At 22.8% G+C, this 25,037-nt stretch overlaps 6 protein-coding genes across 6 annotated transcripts; 4 read left to right on the top strand and 2 right to left on the bottom strand.

Moving 5' to 3' along the window:
- Positions 1 to 138: 138 nt before the first annotated feature.
- Positions 139 to 4,321, top strand: PVVCY_1203680 (conserved Plasmodium protein, unknown function; the record flags this gene model as incomplete). Its single annotated transcript, XM_008625377.1, has 3 exons — positions 139 to 4,008; positions 4,115 to 4,177; positions 4,262 to 4,321. The coding sequence occupies 3 exons, from the start codon at positions 139 to 141 to the stop codon at positions 4,319 to 4,321; spliced, it is 3,993 nt and encodes a 1,330-aa protein (XP_008623599.1).
- Positions 4,322 to 4,574: 253 nt separating this feature from the next.
- On the bottom strand, positions 4,575 to 5,576 carry PVVCY_1203670 (conserved Plasmodium protein, unknown function; the record flags this gene model as incomplete). The annotated part of the gene is made up of 1 exon (XM_008625376.1): positions 4,575 to 5,576. One exon carries the CDS (start codon positions 5,574 to 5,576, stop codon positions 4,575 to 4,577), a length of 1,002 nt encoding a protein of 333 aa, XP_008623598.1.
- Positions 5,577 to 6,809: 1,233 nt separating this feature from the next.
- Positions 6,810 to 12,177, top strand: PVVCY_1203660 (conserved Plasmodium protein, unknown function; the record flags this gene model as incomplete). The annotated part of the gene is made up of 8 exons (XM_008625375.2): positions 6,810 to 7,661; positions 7,803 to 9,371; positions 9,485 to 9,690; positions 9,769 to 10,314; positions 10,433 to 11,543; positions 11,667 to 11,799; positions 11,907 to 11,984; positions 12,086 to 12,177. The coding sequence occupies 8 exons, from the start codon at positions 6,810 to 6,812 to the stop codon at positions 12,175 to 12,177; spliced, it is 4,587 nt and encodes a 1,528-aa protein (XP_008623597.2).
- A 773-nt stretch (positions 12,178 to 12,950) lies between these two features.
- PVVCY_1203650 (adenosylhomocysteinase, putative) lies at positions 12,951 to 14,390 on the bottom strand (the record flags this gene model as incomplete). Its single annotated transcript, XM_008625374.1, has 1 exon — positions 12,951 to 14,390. The coding sequence occupies one exon, from the start codon at positions 14,388 to 14,390 to the stop codon at positions 12,951 to 12,953; it is 1,440 nt and encodes a 479-aa protein (XP_008623596.1).
- Positions 14,391 to 15,451: 1,061 nt separating this feature from the next.
- Positions 15,452 to 20,725, top strand: PVVCY_1203640 (conserved Plasmodium protein, unknown function; the record flags this gene model as incomplete). Its single annotated transcript, XM_008625373.2, has 1 exon — positions 15,452 to 20,725. One exon carries the CDS (start codon positions 15,452 to 15,454, stop codon positions 20,723 to 20,725), a length of 5,274 nt encoding a protein of 1,757 aa, XP_008623595.1.
- Positions 20,726 to 21,822: 1,097 nt separating this feature from the next.
- PVVCY_1203630 (conserved Plasmodium protein, unknown function) lies at positions 21,823 to 24,552 on the top strand (the record flags this gene model as incomplete). Its single annotated transcript, XM_008625372.2, has 1 exon — positions 21,823 to 24,552. The coding sequence occupies one exon, from the start codon at positions 21,823 to 21,825 to the stop codon at positions 24,550 to 24,552; it is 2,730 nt and encodes a 909-aa protein (XP_008623594.2).
- Between the last annotated feature and the right edge of the window lie 485 nt (positions 24,553 to 25,037).

The raw sequence follows: 25,037 nt of genomic DNA, 5'->3' as shown, positions 1-25,037 counted from the left end.
AATGTTTACTTTATATTATCATATTTAAAATAGAAACTCATTTATTACTTAAATATTTATTTCCTTATGTTACACCATATTTGAGATTTCTGTTTACAATACAATCGACATACATTTTGTTTTTCTTTTTTTTTTCAAATGAATAAAAACAAAAAAAAAGAAAAACTTAAAAGGAAAAAAAAGCAAACAAATTCTAATTTAAATCTATACAACGAAATAAATGATGGGCTTACTAAAAATGCGGACAAACCAGCAAATACCAAAAAAGAAATATCCAATAATACTAACCAATTAGAAAGTAAACAAAATGATAGCTTGAACAGTTCTGAAAATGATCAATGCGTAAATAAAGAAGTAGCAAAAATCGAAAAAACTTTGAAGCAAAAAACGAACCCTGAACTAAACAAATCTCAAAAGGAATCCCCCACAATTCAAACAAACAGTTTTGAAATAAATACTGATGAAGCTACAGATAAAGAAATACAAATTTTAAAAAAAATAGAAAATAAAAAAGAGGAATCAACTGTAGAAGAAATACAAAAGACAGATAATTATAAAGTTAGTAAAGATGATATATATAATTTGCTCAATTTAAATAATATAGAAGAAATAGAGAAAAATCTAAACTATTTATTTCCTTCCATACATTTTGATAATAATAAATCAGGGGGTATAGGAAATACAAAAAATGATGACATCAAATTTGAAGAAGAAATAAACAAAGAAATAAGTAAATTTCAAAAGGATATTAAAGATGTTTATTTTTGTAATAATGCCAAAAAAAGAATAAAAAAAAATAAATGTGTAAATTATGAAAAAAACATATTTATAGAAAATGAGTTTGTTAATTTTTCAGAAATATTAATTAAGGGAAATAGTTTTCTCAATTTGAAAAAAAAAATTATAAAGAAAAATAAAAAACGAAAAAAAAAAAAAAGTAAAACCAAACTAAGAACACAAAATTACAAGCTAGTAAGAGAATTGTGCTTATCTGATGGCACATATGCAAAAGAAATAAGACAAAAACAAAGACAAAATGAAAAAGGGACAAGCAAATATTACATATTTGAATATAGCTGTGGTAATACAAAAATACAATCTATCACTGGCTATATTATATGTTACAAGAATTACGAGCTATATAAAAATGCCAATATAAAATGTTTAAAAAATAATAAAAAATGTATAAATATATTGGAAAATAGTAGAAATGGCATAAACATTTCAAAGATAGATCAAAAAAAAGAAAACATATTTGAAATAGACAAATGTAAAAACCATAGTTTTAATAATAATAAAATAATGAATATTAATTCAGTAAATGAAAAAAATATTTCAGTCTTACTATGTGTTAATGTTTCAAATTGTATATCCCCTTCTGCTTTTTTAGAACTTTTATATCCGTGTGATAATTTTATATTTTTTTTAAAAGTTTTAAATAAAAAAAGTTATGAAGAATATATGATATATTTCTTAACATTTAGTATATATACGAAAAAAATTCTGAACAAAGCTAAAAAAATTTCCTTTTTTAATATGAAAAAAAAAAAAAAATTAAAAATATATATTGTTAAAGGAATTACAATGAATTTAACTTCTTGTATTACTAGAAATACTAACCCAGATTCTTACATTAAAACAAACAAATTTTATAACATCGCTTTGGAAAATAAAACAATATGCGCAAATAGCAACATGAATGATCATAATAATATTGGAAAATTACAATCAATGTCAAATACAAATTTTATCAATCCATTTTATCTTATATCACAAAATAAATTTCAATTATCTTGTGCTGTATGTCTAGAACCTTTATATTCAGAAAATTTAAACCAAATTATTTCTCATATTTTTAATTTTAGTTTTCAAAAAAAAAGTGTATATATAGCCAAAAAATTAAATACCTCAAAAATTAAATGTAGTACAGACGACTCTTTATTTAGTAATATAAATTCTGAATTCAACACAGCTAGTAAAATTAAAAAAATTAAAAACAACCCATGTAGTAGTTCTATAAGGGAGGAAAAAACGAGCCGTGATATAAAAAGAGAAACTTCCAAAATAAAAAAAAATAACATCAGCGATTATAATAGTAAATGTGATAGCAAGTGCAGTAGCAAAACAGATGCTGCTTCATCTTCTATTCCTCCAAATGCTAACGCTCTTTATAATAATATTTTTCTTGAGGGTTACAAACCAAATGATAAACACAGTAGGAATAATAAAGAAGAAAATAAATTTCAAAACTATCCTTCAAATTATTATTATAACAATCTTAATGCATTAAATAATTATAATTTGAATGAATATGCATATTACTTATCTGTTACAAATCTTATAAATACTATGCAAAATAAATATAATAGCCAAATGAAAAGAGAGAAAAAAAAAAAAAAAAGTGATATTATAAATGATAAAGATAGAACCAAAATTTTTAATAATGTTCCTATAAATATATTATGTAGTCATATATTTCATTCTAATTGTTTGAAGAGATGTTGTTTTACTTCCTGTCCAATATGTCGATATAAACAATATAATTATGAAATAGCTAATTGTGATATTTGTAAAAAAAATTACAATTCCAAAATATGTCTATCTTGTGGTTTTATTGGATGCTCTTTTAATTATGATCAAATTGTTAAAATCAAGAAAAAAAAAATTAAAGAAAAAAAACAGCTTTTAAAAAAAAAAAAAATTCTAATAAAAAATATATCTTACATTTTTAATAAAATAATTAAATCCTTTATGCCAATATATAATAACATCATTTTATCTCTATATTATAAAAGTAAAATAAAATGTGTATATAAAATACAAACTAAACAACCATATCCAAATAGAAGAAAAAAAAATAAATATCTTCCCACTAACTATAATGATAAACAAACAAAATACATCACATATTATTCGGAAAGTCAAAATGAAAATAAAAAAATATTTAATCCTAATAATTACACACAAAATGAGGAAACAACAAATGATACTTTATTAGTATTACCAAGTAATGACAATATATATATGAACAATTTAAAAAAATTCTCTAAATATATTTATATAGGAAAATCAGCTAACAAAAAAAAGAATGTTTCCTATTATTTTTCTCAAAGCATAAATAAGTGCATAATTAAGAAGGACACTAAAAAAAAAGCTGCTACCAAATCCAAGTCACAAAATAATTTTGATAATACTAATGCTATACAGACAAATGATAAAAAAGAAATTCTTGATGGCGATTTCAAAAAAAGTAAAACAAACAAAGAGATGAATAATAGTAGTATAGACAATATGAATATGAATATGAAAAAAATGTGTAATGTAGAAAACAATCGTAATATTGTAATTGTAGAGAAATATAGAAAATGTTTCTTAAAAAAAAAAAAAAAAAAAATTAAAGACCATGCAAAAAATCATTTTTATGAAACACAACATAACTATTTTTTTGATGTTAAAAAAAATTCAGTTTATGATTATAGTAGTGATATATATATAAGAAAATTAATAAATTTAAAAATTCAAAATAAAAAATTTAAAAATATATATACAGGGAATATATATACTAATGGAAATAATACAAGCCCAAATGAAGAAATTATAAATAAAAAAAATATTATATTATATATATACGATTTTAATCAATTATTAAATGCCTTATTAGAAAGTCAAAAAAATAGTTTTTTATCATGTATATATGATTTAAAAATAAATTATGAAAATATTAATTTGGATAATTTAAATGATATTAATAAATGTGTTAAAGAAATATATATTTTACAAGAAAAAAATAATAATCTAAAAAATGAAATAAAAAAAAAAATTAATACACTTATGAATAAAATAAAAACAAATACTGATTTATCTCGTGAACTTAAAAATGTGGAAACGATCAATGAGAAGTTGTGTGCAGATCAAAGAAAACAAATAAATAATTATGATTTAAAAAATGAGAAAAAAAAAAATATTATCAAAGAAAAACAGCAAATAATAAAGGAGTTAAACAAGCAGGTAAGTCCCTATAGGCCTACACATTATTACATATTCCACACTGTTCACTTATCAAAGCATATATTTACTTACACATTGCATATCCATACTTATTCCTTTTATTTAGATAACCGACTTGAATTTCCACAAGTTAGTCTCTTCAAAATTTTCTCAAAACTCAGAAATAACGGTAATTCTAAAAAATATATATCATCTAAATTTTAATATGCTAAATAATTGGCACTCATTCATGTTATTTTTTTTTTTTTTTTAGAATTCTTCTTTTATGATTGGAGAAAAAATAACAAATAAAAGCAGATTTAAAAAGCGATAACATTTGATGAGTCATTCATATTTTATATTTATAATGCCTATATAATTTTTTTGTGTGCATATATATATGTATGTTATTTTTTAAGTTTTAAATAATACCGTTGTTTGTATATATTATTATATATTCTTTAATTTGATTTATGCATATTGCTTTCACTGATTTATATTGTACAAGCATATATGCTCAGCTTTATCAGTAAAGTATAGACAAGTTACCATAAAGGTTCCCTTTAGAATTAATTTTATAATTTTTATCAATTTGGATTTTGATTCAAAAACCAATGAGCATTTTTTTTTCTAATTTTATTTTTTGTTTGTTTTAAACTTTTTTCTTCCAACAAAATTAACTTTTTATAATTTTCATTAAATGATTTATTTTGAAAAAATATAGGTAATAAATCTTGGATGTTATATTTTTTTAAGTTTAAATTTATACGTGAATAATATGGTATATTATTTATTTTGTCATTTTTATTATTATATATTTCTTTTAATTGTTTTTCTATTTTTCGACCTAGTGTCTTCTCTTTAATATCACAATTTTCAACCTGTTCATCAATACCTTCAATCACATTTTGAAAACACTTTCTCAAAAATTCAGATTGTAATAAATATTCACCAGGATAAAACCAATTTATATTACACTTGACTGATGTTTCATTTGTCATAGACGATAAAATAATATTAAAAATAATATTTATATTAAAGTGTGTAATATTATAAAAATAAAAATTATATTTATATTTTTCAAAAACATAATGTCTTAATGCATATTTATATTTAAATGGGGATTTTAAATAAGTATATCTATATTGTTCTCTTTTCCCTCTTATACCAATTAATTCATTTATTTTATATTTTAATATATATTTTTTTTTATTACTACATTCATTTTCATTATCATTTTTTATATCACTACTGTTCATATTTTCACCAAGCTCTTGCTCTATATTTATTTCATTTTTTTTTTTTTTATCAGCCAAATTAATCTTAGCATTTTTACAGCTATACAAATTTAAAGGGCTAACTAAATTTATAATTTCTTCAACATTTTTATCAACCTTTACATTGTAACAGTTGCTTGTATTATTTATTTCATCTTCTTCATTTGCATGGTATACTATATTGTGACAACAATAATTATTATATGTATATATATTATTTTTTAAATTTTCAATAGTTTTTTTCATTTCATTTCGCCTTCTACATATGTAAGTAATCTTTATGTATTTCATAAAATAGCTATCTATCCCCATTTTGCTTAACAAATCAAGAGAAATAAAACATAAAATACACGACACCCCTACATAATAGTTATTCCTAAATCAAAATAAAAATGTGTTAAAATAAATTCATATGTATCCATATTCTTCCAAAAATTCGTGGGCTGTCCTTAAAAACAAAATTTTTTGTTACACCTTTTTAGTGACCCAATCTACTTGCCATTTCGATGAATTAAAAAAAAAAAATTTTATTTGTTAATAATATTTTATGATATATTAGCTAGCTGTTCATATATTTTATGCTGAAATTTGTTATTAACTAAATGGTAAATATATTTCTTATATTCTCAACAATTTTATGCACTTATAAAAGCGTAAATTAAAAATAATCAAAATAAAATAGGAACGTGAATAATAAATGGCGGTCAGCCATAGTTATCATTTTAAGGAATGAAATAATAATTGATTAATTAATTAATTAACTAATTAATTAAATAAATAAAATGAACATATAATACCTTTTTAGTAATTATTTTCCTTACCAGCTTGTAAAATAAATTACTATTGCCACATTTCTAATTTTTTAACACATATAAGTGTAAATATTTATGCATATAATTTATAAGGTCATATGCATAGACATTGGGACGTTCTTTTTGGATATTAAATGGTTATATCGGGAAAATGGAAATACATATAAAAAGGTTAAAAAATAAGCCCAAACAATGCATTTTCAAAACATAGCAACATATGAAATAATTCCAATTTAATAAGCACATTTAGTTTTTTGCACTATATGTGTTATCTCTTTGAAATGGTCATGGGAAATTATATAATGTAGAAACACTTTCAATGCTAATAGGTTTACTACTTCATATGTGTATATAAGTTGGTGCATACAAAATAATGCAATAACTTTGTGTACCTATCTAGTCCTCATGATTGTGCACTTTATGAAAAAAAAAAATAATAAATATCGAAAGAGGCAAAATGGAAAAATACTATTTAATTTTGCACTTATATATGTCTATATTTTCCTAGAATTTACAATTTTATCAAATATTTTTTATTTAAAAAAAAAACAATAAGTATTAATAAACCGAAAGAGTATAGAAACATTATTCATTTTCTACTTCTCAATATTTATGTATCTCTCTACTTTTTTACTTTTTTTGGCCCTGGCTCTAACATATAGTTTTCTTTTTTTTTCGATTTTTTATTTTCTAACAACATAATACACATTTCTCCTACTTAGTAGTCGAAAGAATGATTGAATACGCTCTTAATATACCGAAGGAGACAAAAAAAAAAAAAGAAAAAAAACAATATGACAATATTGTATCATCGGCTCTAGGTTATTACAAAAATTTTAATAACCCAAACGACAAAGAGAAATGTAATGGGTCTACGATATCTCATATATCAACTGAAAATTTGGACCATGAACAAAAGGAGCCACTAAGAAGTCTTAGCAATCTTGATGTATGTAAAAAAAATGAAAATAATAAAAGTAACACATTTAATGAGCAAAATGAAAATCAGAATGATGTTATATTTTTAACAGAAAAACAATTATGCTTACAAAATGATTTGTTAAAAGAAAATATATTAACTAAATTAAAAATCAATATAAATGAATATCTATATAATGTGAAAGACAAAATATGTAATGAAATATTATTGGCTGGTGATAAAAAAAAACTATTAAAAAAATATATATATGAATTACAATGTAACAATTTTGAAGTTTTAAAAAATATATTTTGTTTGTTTAATAGTAATAATGAATATAATGATTATGTATTCAATGAAATGTTCCACACACTTCTTTTATGTTTTAATAAAAAAGATGAACAAAATATTTTAATTATTATATACATTTTTATTACCTTATTAAATCAAAACAATATTAATAAATCATATACCCATATACTTGACGCTTTAATTACTATATTAAATATCGACCAATGCAATTTGCCTCTTTATCAAAAAGATGACACTACACGATTATTTGATCATAAACCTATGGTCCTTAAAAATCAATCTATAAGTGAATATTGTAGATATTTTTTATTTGTGTATTTTTTTTACCTTATGCGCCTTATTTCGAACTATCAGGTATAGCCAAGTTTTGGAAAAATCTTTGCATATATATATGTACATATGAATATGCAATATATATGATAACATTCATTCTGATACACTATTAATCAATTGTCGAAGGTCTAACCATTTTATTTTTTATTCTTTTCTTATTAGATGAGCATTCATTTGGATAAAATAATTAAAGTTTGCTTGGTTGGTCTACTCGATAACTGTTGTGAAATAAATTTTTTAATAATGAATTTTATAGAAGAAATAATAGACAAAATCGAAGAATGCTACATAAATTATCATTATATAATCAGTACAAGTTTATTAAAATGCTTATGTAACAAAAATAGTAAAATAAAAATAAAATGTATGCATACTCTTGTAAAAATAATTAAAAACAATAATAATAATACACAAAATTATAAAATAATTGAAATGCTAATTGGATACAAAGATCCTAATATAGTTCCAATCAAATGCTTTTATGATAATAATTATGTAAACATAAATTATTTATGTCTTTTATATAATGATAAAAGTATAAAAGTAAAATATAATTTTTATTCTTTTATTTTTATCATATTATATGAATTTATTGATTATAATGACTTTACAACATTTTTATTACCTTACTTATTTTCTGCTTGTTTTGACAATTACAAAATATTTAGATTTTTCTCTTTTATCTACATACAAATTTTATCAAAGCGCAAGCAATTAGGTACCACATGTACAGACACGACTAGCTGTAACCATAATTTTCAAAAAAATATGAACGAGGAAGAAATTTATGAGTTTTTTCCTGAATGGTCATATAAAACACCATTTACATTACCACTACCATTAACTGAATATTATTTTCCACAAACTCATAATAATCCGTTTATAATAAAAAAGGATTATTACAAAATAAATTTACACATTTATTATGACAATATTAACAAGCAAGAAACATCAAACAATTTTTATTGTGATGAAGAGAAAAATGAAACTCATCCTGTGTGCAAAGAAAGCGATAGCAATAATAAAATAAAATATGATGATTTAGAAATTGAAATGTCTATTCCAAAAAAAATAGACGACTATGATGAATATCAGCACTATGAAAAAACTATTAACAAATTTATAAATAGCCATCCCTATATTTCTAACATATTGAGAGAAAATAAAATAAAAGATATTGACATAACATACAACAAATTAAGAAAAGAGACTAAAGAATTATCATTTACTATTTTAAACACTTATTTTAAGCATTTATATAAAAAGCAAGATGATGAAACAAATAAATCACAATTTTTAGAAAGTAGTAAAATTATATTATTAATTTTTTATTTTATTGAAGATAATGTTACTGAACATATACCTCAATTTTTTTCTTATTTATTCAATTCCTTTGATAAAAAAATTGATCCACAACAACTGGATATTTATATCAATTCATTGTACTTAATAGGTTCTTATGTTAATCCTTCTAATTACTATTTATTTATTGAAAATTATTTAAATAATACAACAGGAAATAATTATAACCATGTAACACTAATTTGTCTATATATATTATACTTCACTTTTTTGGGAACAATTGAAACATACATTAATATAAAAAAATCCGGATTGTCGCAAAGCGATATACACCCTAGTTTCATCATGGTCATAAAAAAAGTAACAAATTTTTTTTTTTTGGTAATTAGCCGAGATGAATATCCTGAGAAATACATCTTAATCTTGCAGGTGAGCCTACTAGGGCAATCAAAAAAGAAAAACCACACACTGTTTATATATGCATACTATTTATATATATGTCTCTATCATATGCATCATTACATTTACTGGTCTTTCTTTAGATAATCTATCTACTATTCAAGAATGAAGAAGTATATACAAAAATCGAGGAAAAAAGCATGACCCAGCTAATAATACTACTATACATTATTTTTAAGAAAACAAAACATATCAGATTAAATTTACCTAAAGGAAAGGATCATATGTGCATATATAAAAACTTTGACATATCTATAGACATTTTCGATCTACATTTTTACTTAACAAGGTAACATGAAATAAGAAATTCCTCCAAATGGATGTGATACTATATGTACACATTTTTTCCCCCCTTTTATTTGCTCAGATTAAAGAGTTTTAAAAAATTTGAAGGAGTAAATTTTGACAAAGAATCGTTGAATATACAGTTAAGTTCCGAAATAATATATGAAGTATTTAAATTATTTGATGAAAACATAAATCAACAGAAAATAATTTTAGATATGCTTTCAGATGATATACTATACAACCCATATTATGTTTACTATTTAATAAAATATATAATTAAAAAACAAACATTTTTTTACGACCCAAATTTGTCTTTATTTTTATGTAATATTATTATAAAAATTTTAAACATGAATCAAAATGAAATAAATATTATGAAAGTTTTACTACATAATGAAAATTTAGAATTAAATGATATTCACCAAGAAACAATAAAAAAAAATAAAAACAAAGTAAGACATGTATTTTTGGAACATTCATGTACCATTTTTTTATTGTTTGTATTTAAGAATATAAATATTTACGAGACGTTTGATAATATTATTGATACATGTAAAGTTATATACTATCTACTATCCGAAATTAAAAACCCTTATTCCTTTTTATACTTCGTAAAGAGAACCTGGTAAGATCTATTCTTTTGTTCATATTAGTAGGGGATACACTATCCAAATATATATTATTTGTTAATAAATTATTTCATTATATATTTTTTCTTGTTTTCTCTTCTTTACATGTCAAAGCTTGGTGCATAAACTTTTAGACATACTCGAGTGTAGGGAAGTAAAAAGCCTCTACTTTTGCAAGTACATCATGAATAATATCTATTTAGAATATGGGAAATATATTAACAATGATGGGGATTGTAGATATTTAGACAATATTAATATCAAAAAAAAAATAGAAATACGAAATAGAGTAAATTACGAAGTAAATGTTTTATACTATTTTATAAGTTGTTGTATATATTTAATATATTATAAGTCATTATGCTGTATAAGTATAATATCAAATGATTGTACAGAAAAAAATAATGAAATAAAATTAAACGAATTTTTTAATAATATTTTTCAAAATACAAATAAAAGACTTTTGAATGTTTTAAAAATTGGTGAAAAAAATAATAACACATTTTTAAATACTTATAAAAACAACGTTATAGAAATATTAAAAAATAAAAATTATATGGAATTATTTTTATTAAGAAATAATATTTTAAAAGAAAATGAATATAACAATCTCATTCTAAATATACATGTTTATTTTAGGCATACTTATGACTTTTTACAAAATATTAATACCTTTATTTTGAACCCAACTATTATTAATTATTTTTATGGAGTTAGTAAAGAAAACATGTCTACTGAACAAATAATTAATGATATTATTTTGGATACTAAAGATTTAAGTAAAAATGGAGACACAAATGAAGATCCCAATGAAAATGCAAGTGAAAATACAAAGAGCACAGCTAAAGAATCTACAGATGAAACAAACTTAATAAATAGTATAGAGTCATATTTTATTTCTGATGATATAAATGATATAGCTTTAATACAATATGATACTAGTAATTTTTGTAGCTATTTAAAAAATCATGATATAGCTTTAATATTATTAAGGAATGATATTTATAATATTCCTTTTCGGACTTTAGAAAATAAATCTATTATTATTTTATTATATTCTTATATATTATTTTTTTCTGATAATTTCTTCATACCCAATTTAACAAAAAATATGAACACACCTATTTTATCAAATCTTAATTTTGGATTAGTGGATGATTTTTTCCTAAATGCATCAAAAATACATACAACACATGTAACGGGAATTTTTAACGTTTTAATTCTAGTAAGCAAGAAAATTATTATCCCTTAAAATATATATTTTTTTTACACATGCATAGATACGCAATTTAATATTGCATATTAACCATTTTTTAATTATTTATTCGAATATTTCCCCCCTTTTTAGTTATACTTGGAAAATGAGAACGATTTAAAAAATTCTTTAAAAAAGAAAAAACGCTTCACATATTTTGAAAAATTGAATAATTTAGACAAAACCACATTTTCAAACATATTAAACAATCTAATTTCGAGTTATGGTAAGCATAATGAAGGAGAAAAATATGTCTAATTTTCATCGAGCCTATAATGCAATTCCCAACATTCTTAAACTTATTTATAAAATTATACTATCCTTTAAATGCAGAAAACGAAGACAATGAAAAAAAGGCGCTTAAGAATTGTATCAATTTTTTGCTAAATAATTTAAGTACCCCATATCTAGGTAATATTTCCATTTTATATTTTACTACCACATGTAAATAATAATTTATAAAATTCGAACAAATATGTTTTAATATTATACATAAAATCCTTCTTTTTTAGACATTTTAATAAATTTGAGAGATACATATACTAGAACAAAACATGTAAAGAGATTGGACGTATGCAATTATATTATTAATACATTTAGCTAAATTTCAATCTTCATTTTGTTATATTGTTACTTTTCCCTTTATCCAAATATCGCACACCGTCATCAATCAGTACTACATAATATCCATATGCTTCAAACTAATGCAACTTAAAATGTCGTGAATAATTCGAATGAATTTACTTAATTAAAAATTATTGAAGTATATTTTTTCACTTTATTTATTGTGCTATCACCTTTGCAATAGCTACCTTTTTTTTTTTTTTTTTTTAATTGTGGCTAGCTATAAAAAAAAAATTTTTATTTTTTGTACAGCTATTTCCATGTGTTGAAAAAAAAGTACATATATATGCATGTATTCCCATTTTGTTCTTCATGTAAATGGAAACAAACTTCTCTGTTAAACGAGAAAAACTGTTTAACTATAAATAATTGCAATTACCAACCTATTACTTTCTTATATTCAATATAAGTTTTTAAAGGAATGTTATTACAAATATTTAATAAAAAACATGAATTGGAGGCATTCCAATTGCTTATAAGGAAAAAAATTCATATGACACATTACGAAATTGTTATAATACAAGAATATTATTGAAGTATGGAATACCAAAAAAACAAATAAGCATTACACATGTAATAACATTTTTTTACAAAAAGCATAGCCTTATGCGTGTGCAAATGATGAAAACATATTTTTCCTAAACATGTGTGCAATATTCATGAATTTGCATAACTTGATCATGTATTAGGGGATATTGAATATAGAAAGCTTTCCTATGCATATTCAAAATATGTAAGAAATATAACATTATATTAATATCTATATGCTTCACTTTTGAATGGACCAGTTTTACTAACACCTAAAAATTCACATTGGTTATCGTCTAATTCAGTTAAATTTGCATTTAATTTTTTGAGATGGTAATAAGCAACTTTTTCATCAAGTTCTTTTGGTAATATATAACTTTTATTTTTTTCATATTTTCCTGTATTTCTATTTTCCCATAATTCTAATTGGGCAAAGACTTGATTACAAAATGAGAAAGACATAACAAATGCTGGGTGTCCAGTTGCACAAGCAAGATTTAAAAGTCTACCTTGAGCTAAAACTATAATTTTATTACCATTTGGTAATGTCACTCTATCGACTTGTGGTTTTACATTTTCTATTTCTATACCATCATGACTAAATAAATCTTCTATTTGTATTTCATCATCGAAATGACCAATATTACCTACTACTGCATTATTTTTCATTTTTAATAAATGCTCTAATTTAATAATATCAACATTACCTGTACAAGTAACAAAAAAATCACCCTTCTCAACAATTTCGTCTAATGTAACTACATTAAATCCTTCCATAATAGCTTGTATAGCACATATTGGATCTACTTCAGTTACATAAACTCGTGCACCTAAACCTTTCATAGCTGATGCACATCCCTTTCCTACATCTCCATATCCACAAATAACTACAATTTTACCAGATATCATAAAGTCAGTTGCTCTCATTAAACCATCAGGAAGAGAATGTCGGCATCCATATATATTATCATATTTTTGTTTAGTAACAGAATCATTTACATTTATAGCTGTAAATAATAGCCCATTATTTTTTTCGATTTTTTTTACTCTTAATACTCCTGTGGTTGTTTCTTCAGACATGCCAATAATTTTTTTTGACATATTTGTCCATTTTTTTGGATTCTTAAGTATTGAACTTTTAATTAAACTTAAAAAGCATCTTTCTTCTTCATTCTTTCCTGATTCTGGATCTGGTAATATTTTTTTTTCTTCATATAATTTTTCATATTCTGCTCCTTTATGTACTAAATAAGATGCATCTGCACCATCATCTACAATCAAATCAGGTCCTTCTCCATTTTCACCCCAAGTTAAAGCCTTTTCAACACACCACCAATATTCCTCTAAAGTTTCACCTCTCCATGCAAAAACAGATACATTTTCTAAAGTACTAACAGCAGCAGCAGCATAATCTAGTGTCGAATAAATGTTACAAGAACACCATCTTAATTTTGCTCCTAACTTCTGTAGGGTTTCCATTAATAATGCAGTTTCTATAGTCATATGCAAACATCCCGTTATTTTAGCTCCTTTCAAAGGCTTCAATTTTTCATATTCCTCTCTTATTGTCATTAGTCCTGGCATTTCAGTTTCAGAAATTTCCATTTGAAGCTTCCCAAATGGGGCTAAGCTCAAATCTTTAATTTTGCTAGTACTGTCATACATTTTTATGTAAATATAGAGAAAAAAAAAATAAGGATAGGCAAAATAATTAATTTATAAAAAAAATTATTATAATGTGAATTATACAAACACTGTTGTGAAAATGCTAGCAATTTTAATATATAATTTATTAAATTGGATAGTAAAAATTAAAAAAAAATTATAAAATAAATGTAATATATATATAAATATATAATTATAAATTTAAATTTAATAATATATATTTATATATATTTGCATACACTAATGCAGTCAAATATACAGATAATATTTTATTTTACAAGGGAAACGACATGCTAAAAAATCCACAGCATCTAGCCAATCTAACGCACTATTGCAAGTAACTAATTATGCCCTTATTCAATTTTTTTTGATTTTTACCCTCATTTTTTTTAACTGTTTATTTTTTGTTTTTTTTCAAAATATAGCATTACAAATATTACCTACACTGATAAGAAGTTACTACTTATTCTAAAAAAATTATGCACGTCATTTTTACACAAACTTTGGTAATACAGTGATGGGAAAATACATGCATATATATATGCATAGTATGTATTTGCAACAATGAAATAAATTTGGTGTTCGTTTTTGCTTTTTAATTTTTTTTTTTTATTTATTTAATTTTTTTGCTGTTTTTTTTCTGTTTTTCTTCACAATGCTCAATAATAAACTTGACGGGACTAGCTGAAAGTAGGAAAAACATTTAAACAATTGTATAGTTATAAAAAGAAATTATATATATGCACCCGTCATATATACAAATTTTGTGTAAGTAGAACTGGTGTATGTATTTCCAAATTACACAAACTTTCCAATATGGGCTTACAAGGAAAATTATAGTTTATCAGGTTGCATATATATGAGTTATTTTTAATTTTTAGCAAACTAAATTTATATTTCATTATATGTAGCCAATATGAATAGGAAGAAAAATATATACTTATACATATAATAGCCCTACATCAGTTTAAAGACATTTTTTATACAAACTTGAATTTCCCATTAAGGTTGTTACACATATTGTATATATTATATGGTTGAAAAAAAAAAAATATTAAAAAATGAAGAATAGAATTCGGATATATATGGCTGTTGTTATTATTATATTTCAATTTTTTGAAAAATATAATGGAATAAAATTGAAAAGATTTTATGATTATTTTAATTTTATTCAACCAATTAAAATTGATGGTTATTCAAAATATCAGCTAAATTACAATTTTCAAAATGTGAATATAAAAAAAAATAAAAAAAATAAACGAGACAGAATAACAACGGTAGGTCCTATAGAATGGAATCTTCCTGCCACTCAAAATGAAGAAACAATTGAAAACTTTGATAAAACTCAAAACAAAGAAAATTATCACTTAGAAATAGATAAGAAGCCTACACAAAAAAAAGATTTTTTAAATGGTGAACTACTAAATGAAGAAGAAATAAATGAACACATGCGATTTCAACAATGGAATGATAGTCTAATTTATTCCAATGAAAATTCCTTTTATTATGATATTGAAAATAAATGTGTAAATACAAAAAGTTATAAAAAAATTAATCAAGTAAATACAACATTTTATAAAAAAGAATTATGCCTAAATAATACATCAATAAATCTTATCCCTTTTAATACAAAGAAGAGTGAAGAATCAAAATTAAATTATGATGCGTATAACATGGGTGATAGTGACAAGGAAAACCCAAATAAAAACGAGGGTGTATCTACTTCTCAAGATGAAACAATTTTAAGTGAAGATGAAGTTAAAAAACTTTCCGATATTGAATATACAAAAAAAACAAATATATTTTTTCCAAAAAAATCGTTGTATAGTTCTGTTTATATTGGAAAAGATGGGTTTAACGATTTTCTTGAGAAGGGAATAGATTCAATAAAAATGAGTTTAAATAAATATTTAAATTCATTTTATGAAAATAATTTAGAAATAAATTTAAATGATAAAATATATATTATGTTTATATTGAAATATGCAAAAAGTTATATATTAGATATAATATACAAAACTTTTCAAACAAAACAACTTAATGAATTAGAAATTGAAAGTGATATGAGTATCTACCCCGAAAAAGATAACAATGACAATAATAATAAGTTTATGAATAGCGAAGTATATTTAGATATGCTTTCAGAATATGAGGAAATACTAAATATATTAACCGAATTTTTTAATAAAATAAATGATATGTTTAAAATAAATGAAACAGAATTAACAGAATATTTAAAAAATCAAAAAAAAAAAGATATCATAAATTATTCGACACCATATGTATTAAAAAGTGATGAAGAAACAGAAAGACATATAAAAAATATGTGGACATTTTTTAATTGTAATATATTTAATAATGAATTACCTAATTTTGATTTTATTCCATTTTATTGGATAAACAGTAAAATAGATAACTTATTAAACATTCCAAATATGAAAACATATAATATAACTAATCAAAATTTTATAAATTTACCTAATATTTTATTATGCCCATCATTAAGAACTTCTCCCATTCTACTAAACTACACAATATTAAAAATTATGTATGAATATTATAAATTAATACATGTAGATATCTTACCATTTAATCAAGTTAAAAATTATAAAAAATTAAATAAATTTGATCCAGTAAAACAAAAAATTATTAAATATGTACATGGGGTATCTGGTCTTTTAGAGAATATTGATTTTTATTTTTATACTCCACATTTAGGGGATCTAAATTTAACACCTGAACAATCTGCAACCTTTTTTTCTTACATTAAAAATATAGAGACAAATCAAGATACTGTTCTATATAACATGGAATATAATAAATACATCAATTTTTATGATAACGCCCAAAATGATACACAAACACAGGAAGAAAACAAAAATCAAAAACAAAAGGATGATGACGACTTTGTTAATGACGATTTAGTTTTCCTTCTCTTAAAATCGAAAACAACTAATGATATAAATAAAGCTATAAAAATGGCACAAAATGTGTACATAAAAAAGAATGTCAACTTACTATGGGGTGAACATGCCTACCCAGAGTCAGACGGGACCACTAAAAAATCAACTGAAAATTTAAAGAATGAAAATTTGCAGAACACCAATTTAACGGGGGAACATGGGGGACTACAAAAGTTTCGTATACCCTTAAACGAGTTTTCTGCATCACTCTTTTTATGCGATGTAAATAATTCTACTAAATATTTAACACAAGGAATAGATAAACTGAAAGAACTAACCGAATTTGATTTGACATATGTTCACAATGCTTTAACAAATGCTTGTCTAAAATTTTTACATGATAGTGGAAATGAAAATGAAGATGTTGAAGGGATGTTAAAAAAATATGAAAACAATGAAAAAGTTGAAACTACAAATAATATTATGGCATTACAAATGATGGTTGTTTTAGGAGAATTATTTAGAAACATTAGAAAGATGAGGACTAAAGAAAAATACTTTTTTAAAAAAATTTTACAAACTGATGTTTTAGCAGATATTTATAAAAATACAAGTATATATGATGAAAATATGGATATAAATGCAGTTGATAATGTTATTAAAAATATTAAAATTGAATATCCTCTTAATCAAAATCTAATTTTATCAAACAAAAATAAAGAAGATAATAATTCAAACATTACAGGGAATGGTAGAGAAGATGTAGCATATTATTTTTTAAACTACTATACAAAAAATTTGTTTCGTTTTGATTTGCCAAATAATATAATTATTAAATATACAGATAATATATCTGGATTGAGTTTTTCAGATTATAATTATGATTATATAAATAATGATATAATAATATATATCAATAACGATGTAAATAATTCATTACTACTATCTAGACTTATTCTAGATGAATGTTTAAATATCTATGAAAAATATACTACATATATTCATAAATTTGGTAGTAATGTAGATAACAAAATTATTAAAGAAGCAAAAAAAAAAAATGAAATCAACACAGAAAAAGCAAACCAATCTAAGGATAATAGCCAAATTGAAGAATTCCATACTCAAAATGAAGAAATGAATGAGTCTGATACTCCGGTAGATGCAAAAAATTATATCGAGGAAAGTATCGACCCAAGCAATGTAAGTCTTGACAATATCAAAGAAGTGAAGGATATCCAAAAAGCTAATGGTGATGAAAATGGCGATGAAAATGGTGATGGATTGAAGAGTGACGATGAACTGATAGATGATGAACAAGTAGATATCTTTAACTATTCAAAGATAAACAAAATTAAGCAGTTTATCCGATTTATTATTGAATATAATAATTGGCCATTTTTTATGGACGAACTTATGGGTGTAGAGTATTATCTAAATAAAGATGAAATAAATAAGTTGAAAAATAAAGAAGAATATGATAATAATTTAAATAATTTTTATATGAAATTAAAAAATGCAAATATTGACAAAGATCGAATTATGGAAATATTAACTAATTCAATCAAACGGGAAGATCCAAACCAAATTTGGAATCAAAATAAAATACCAATTAAACATATTGCATCAGCAATATATACAAATAATTATATAAATATTTATAATGTATTATCAAAAGGTATTAATAAATTATTAAAACTAAACATAAATGATGTTGATTTTATTATGAATAAATGTAAATATGCATGTGAAATTGTATACTATAAAAGATTAGAAGAAATAAAATCACCAACTAATAATTTATTATTTACTATGTATAATGAAAATTTAAGTTGTATAGAATATTTTTTTGATAAACTAAAAGAAAAACTAATTTTAATCTCATTAGTAAAAACAGAAAATGTGTTTGACACTTTGATCAAATTGATATCAGACATATTTCCTAACAAAGCAAGTACCGAAGCAGAAATAAATAATAAAGACTCACCAAAAACAAAAGACCAAATTAATGAATTAATATTTTTACAAAAACCAGGACAAAATAATAATCGAAATGCATCCACCGACCCAACAAACAGAATAACTGTAACAAATAATTTATTTCAATATTTTAATAAAGAAATATTTGGAAATAAAATAAATAAAAATGTACAAATTGAATTTATTAAAGATTATAAATTATTATCTAGTCATGCAAATTATGTAAACACATTTGAAAATTCTAAAATATTTATTAATGATAATGTTTATTCAATAAATGTCTTAGCTAATGTCTTACTAAAAGAAATGTCTGAAATTTTCTATTTTTATAATAATAATCAAATTCAAAGTGAAAATAAATTATACTTAAAAAATAATTTCACTAGTCTATACCTACCAACTGTATTTAAATATTCGAAAAATTTTGAAAAGTATGAAACAAATCAAACATTCAACTTTGGTGAAGACACCAGCTCAACTAAAACTGACTTTGACAATGAAATGGATAACATGTTGAACGACGTAAATGGCAAAGATGAATTTGATAACCCACTTGATAAATCTGAGCTGGAAAGAGAGAAGAACAAAATGGATATGAAAAACTTAATCAACCGAATAGCAAAATATGATCATGAAGAAATGTTCAAAGAAATTATGGAGTATAGAAAAACAAAATATAATGACAATGCAGAGATACAAAAATGTCTTGAAGAATATTTATACACATATGAAAAAATAAATCTGTTAAGATATGGAAATCAAAATAATGAAAAAACTACTCACGAAACAAATGATGCAGGATTTGAACCAATAGATATAAAAACAATATATCTAAATTATATGCATAAATATATAGAATATATTATAAAAAAAAAAGAATTACCAATAACATATAATAGTATAAATGAAGAATGGATTAATTCTTTAACTGAATTAGAAAATCAAAAAATATTATCTTATTCAACAAAAAATAGTAGTGGACATTTATATGACCTATTAATAAATAGTAATGCATGTTCATCAAAAAGAGCTTTAGAAATTTTAGAGAAAAGTTTAGAATATTCTCCTGACCAAAATGAACATAATGAATTAATGGATGGCCTAACTGAAAAGACAATCTCAAGAAGTGAAGATAAAGATGCTATAAAAAATTTTGATGAATTTGTTATATGGATTAATAAAAATAAAAAAAAAGATTTTGAACTACCCAAAAATATTGATTTTCAAGATGATCCTGGATCAGATAATATCAAAGAGGATATACGACAAGTTATAGACCAATATAATTCCATATACGATACAAATCCAAATAAAAATATAGATCCTAATAATGTTACTATAGATAATTTAAAAGATATTGTAAAAAAACATAACATATCTAAGGAAGATATACAAGCTGCTATCAGTCAGCTCGATATGCCCCCTGACTTTGACATTGACTCGTTGTTCAAATAGGGTCAATTAAATAGGGTTACTTAAATAGGGTTACTTAAATAGGGTCACTTAAATAGGGTTACTTAAATAGGGTTACTTAAATAGGGTCACTTAAATAGGGTCACTTAAATAGTGTCACTTAAATAGGGTGACTTAAATAGGGTGACTTAAATAGGGTTACTTAAATAGGGTTACTTAAATAGGGTTACTTAAATAGGGTTACTTAAATAGGGTGACTTAAATAGGGTGACTTAAATAGGGTGACTTAAATAGGGTGACTTAAATAGGGTGACTTAAATAGGGTGACTTAAATAGGGTGACTTAAATAGGGTCAATTAAATAGGGTTACTTAAATAGGGTTACTTAAATAGGGTTACTTTTTTGTTTTTTATTTTTTATTTTTTTTTTTCGTTTTTTTGTTATATTTAAAATTGTTAAGCTATTCCCAAATCGAACTGCTTTCACCATTTCACCCTTTCACTATGCTGTCAATTTTGTTACATTTTTTTTATTTTTCATTTTTTCATTTTTTCACTTTTATTTTTTAATTTCACTATTTTGCGAATAAACTTTAAAAACCTTTTCTATAATATATTTATAAATTATATAAATCCATTTTTTGAAAAATAAAAAAAAAAAAAAAAAAAATAGAACGGGCATATTATCACCAACCCAAGTGTTCATAATACAGTAGTGGGTATATGGCTTTTCCATTTTTTAATTTTATTTTTAATATATATAACATTTTTTGTAAACTAATTTGAAAAAAATGATAATTGTTTAGTTCGCATATTCATTTATTTATTTATTTATTTGCATAATATTTGAAATTCTTTATTTTATATTTTGTGTTTGTTTAAAAAGGAAACCTTTTCGAGCATAGGCTTGCTTTTCCTTTCTCTCAAAATGAAAAAATAAAATAAAGAATATAATGGGAAATAATATATGCCAATTTGGACCCCCACAATTTTAATAAATTTTATGTTTCTCCTGATTTTAAGCTTGAAGTTTTAGTATCACTTTATAAATACAAATTCAAAGGGGATATATATTTTCCATATACTTAACAGTTTAGTAATAATTTTTGTCCCCATTTTTTAAACAGACAAAGATAGAAAATGGATGTAAACACAGAATTAAAACAACTAGATTTAAAAGTATTAATGAAAAAGTTTTTAAGTGATGAAAAAGAAAATATAAAATTAGAAAAAAAAAATGATAAAGATATTATAATTTTTGAAAAAAATAATTTTTATATATATAGTGATGTTATATGTGGAATTGAAAATCGTAAAAAAGAAAAATATAATGTAGGTGATATATATTTATTTCTATGCTTACCAAAAAGTAATTACACATTCTCTTATATAAATTCAATTGGATATAAATATATAAGTATATTAGAACGAAATAAAATTATTAAAAAAATAGAAGATCAAAATAATGATGATGAAGAAGACCAAATTAAAGTTAACTTTTTTATTTATGACAAAACAAATACTATTAATTTAAATTATTCTCTTCATATAGAACAAGAAGATATTATTCAATCCAACCTATTTGCTAACACAAATATTAATGACATAATAGGTGATATTGATAGTGAAAATGAAAACTGGGGGAATATAAGAAAACGTAAATATGCAGATGAAGAAACAAACCAATTACTAAACACAAACCAAGACGATACTCATATTTTTCCATCTAAAAAAAATAAAATAAAAACAGATGAAAACGATATAACACAAATCTCTAGTTTAAATAATGCACAAAATAAAACAAATCATATTTTATATTCCAAAGACACAAGTAATAATAATCAACACAATGAATCAAACATTAGATTAATTTCGTTCAATAATACAAATAAAATATGTAATATTGATAAAATTTATAAGTCACAAATTTTTTACATCAAAAGTGGGTGTCATAATATCACTAAAGAGGTACATAAAAAAAATAAAATTAAAAAATTAAATAAAAATATAAAATACAATTATATAGAGGAAGATATCCCATCAATAAGATATGATGAATTATTTTATTTCAACTCAAACGAAATTAATTTAGATGAAAACCACATAAATAATATTAGCGCCAATTTTAGGTTCCTAAAGAGGAGAGCACAAATATGTAACCAACCACAATTAGATAATGTAGAACCCGGCTCGGAAAATGAGCAAAACGAGCAAAGTGGTAACCCCATTTTGAAGCACTACTACGAGCATAACATTTTTAAAAATGTTTTTTTTCTTAACTTTAATTTGTACTCCCTTTTAAATAATACTTATGTCACAAACTCACCAAAAGACAATCACATTTTTAGTAACCTACAAATTTTAATTAACAAATTTTTTGAAGAATACATAAAATATTTAAAAAAAAATAATACAATAAATTTAAATGATAATAAAAGTGACATTATTCAATTTGAATTAAATTTAAACGATATAGAACCTGAGATAAATCCACAAACAGGTGGCAATATAAACAGTTTTGATAATAAGGCTAATGATTATTTTACAAGTTTAGACACTGAAAATCAACAACGTTATATGTCTATAAACAATTTAAATTATATTCGTAATACAGTTTTACCACCCTATTTACAAAATGATAAAATAAATTATTTTAAATATTCATCGTCTCCTATAGAAACAATTGAAAAGTTTAATAGTCACGATAAATTAATATTTTTTCATAGCATTCTAAATATGTATATATATTCTTTATATGATAAAGTTTTTTATGACCAAAATAAAAATTATGTTAATTTTTTCCACACATTTTTAAGTGAATTTTCATTTGAAGATAATCTTATTAAATTAAGTGCACATAACCAGGATAATTTTTCAGAGGTAGAGGCCGACTCAACTTGTTCGGACACAGCATTAAGTGATGATCTTGAAACAGACAATACAGTTTTGGATAGTAGTATAGACCCTAGCCAATCCAAATTTTATTTTCTTGAAAATGATAGTGTAAAGGTTAGTGAAAAAATGGATAGTAAGATATTCGAAACTTTAAGTGAAAATAAATATAATAAAGGAAATATTGAACTTATTAAATCTACACAAATCAAAGAAATAAAATTTAAAGATTCATATGATATTGTTGGAAATAATTCATGTGATTTTCGACGAATATATAATTTTTTTAAAAACGAACTTTTAGATAAAAGTAATATAAAAAATGTTTATATCAATGGTATTAGAAAAAATATAATAATTGATAATGAAGATGAAAATATAAAACATAAAAAAGTTTTAAAAATTATTGATGAAATACATTTAACTTATAAAAGAAGACCCATCATATTAATCGAAAGTAGTTCCACAAATAATAACATAATAAATAGAAACAATATTGATTCTTTTTTTTTACATAATAATTTAGATGAGCCATCAAAAGGTGAAAAACAAAATAATACCACTTTACCGATAAAAACAAATAACTATGATGGAGTATCAATAATTTACAACATGTTCAATAAAAATATAAAATTCTTATTTATAGAAAATGATAAAATTGATACTTTGTCTGAAACAGATTGGAAATGTGTAATAGCTGTTATTGTTAAATCAAAAATTTCTTTAAAAAATATTTTAAATAAATATCCCTATGAAATATCAACAACTTTATTTCAACCTTTTAAAACATTTGCATTCATGTATAGTGATGAAACAATTCCATCCGATTTATTGACAGGAACTAATGTCGATATTATTCAATTAAGTCGTAATAATAGAAAAGATGATTATCTTGCTACTAAAAAGTTTTGGACTAATGTTGAAAAGTTTATCTTACAACGTCGAGATAAAAATTTTTATAAAAAAAAAAATTTATAAAATATTGTCTATATTCATTAAGGGAATTACTACGACAGGGGTCTGACTCTATTTTGTAAGAAGGACGTCATATTACCACAATTGTAATTGTTTACAATATTTTTTATCTGATGAAATTAGTTTTAATGTTATAAATTTATTTATTTTTTTTTGAACAGACAATTATAGTTGTTCTTTTTTGTTTTTTTAAATTGCAAAAATGTTAATCTTTATTTTGTTTATTTTTATGTACTTTTTTTTTTCGTTTTCCAAATGCAGCAACAGAAAAATTTATTACCATCCTCTGTTTATTTTTATCCTTCATCCTACATACTTATAAACAATGATAAAAATAAATTAATCTTATTATATATTTACAAAATTAAGAATATTTTATTTTAATATTTTTTATATGCATAAAGAAATATTTCCCCTTATTTTATTTTCTCCTTTTTTTTTAAATCCTATACCGACTTATTATATTTATAGAAATAAATATATTCACA

This window comes from Plasmodium vinckei (assembly GCF_900681995.1).
Source record: "Plasmodium vinckei vinckei genome assembly, chromosome: PVVCY_12".
In the NCBI taxonomy this organism is placed as follows: domain Eukaryota; phylum Apicomplexa; class Aconoidasida; order Haemosporida; family Plasmodiidae; genus Plasmodium; species Plasmodium vinckei.
This window is presented reverse-complemented; position numbering and strand designations above follow the sequence as displayed.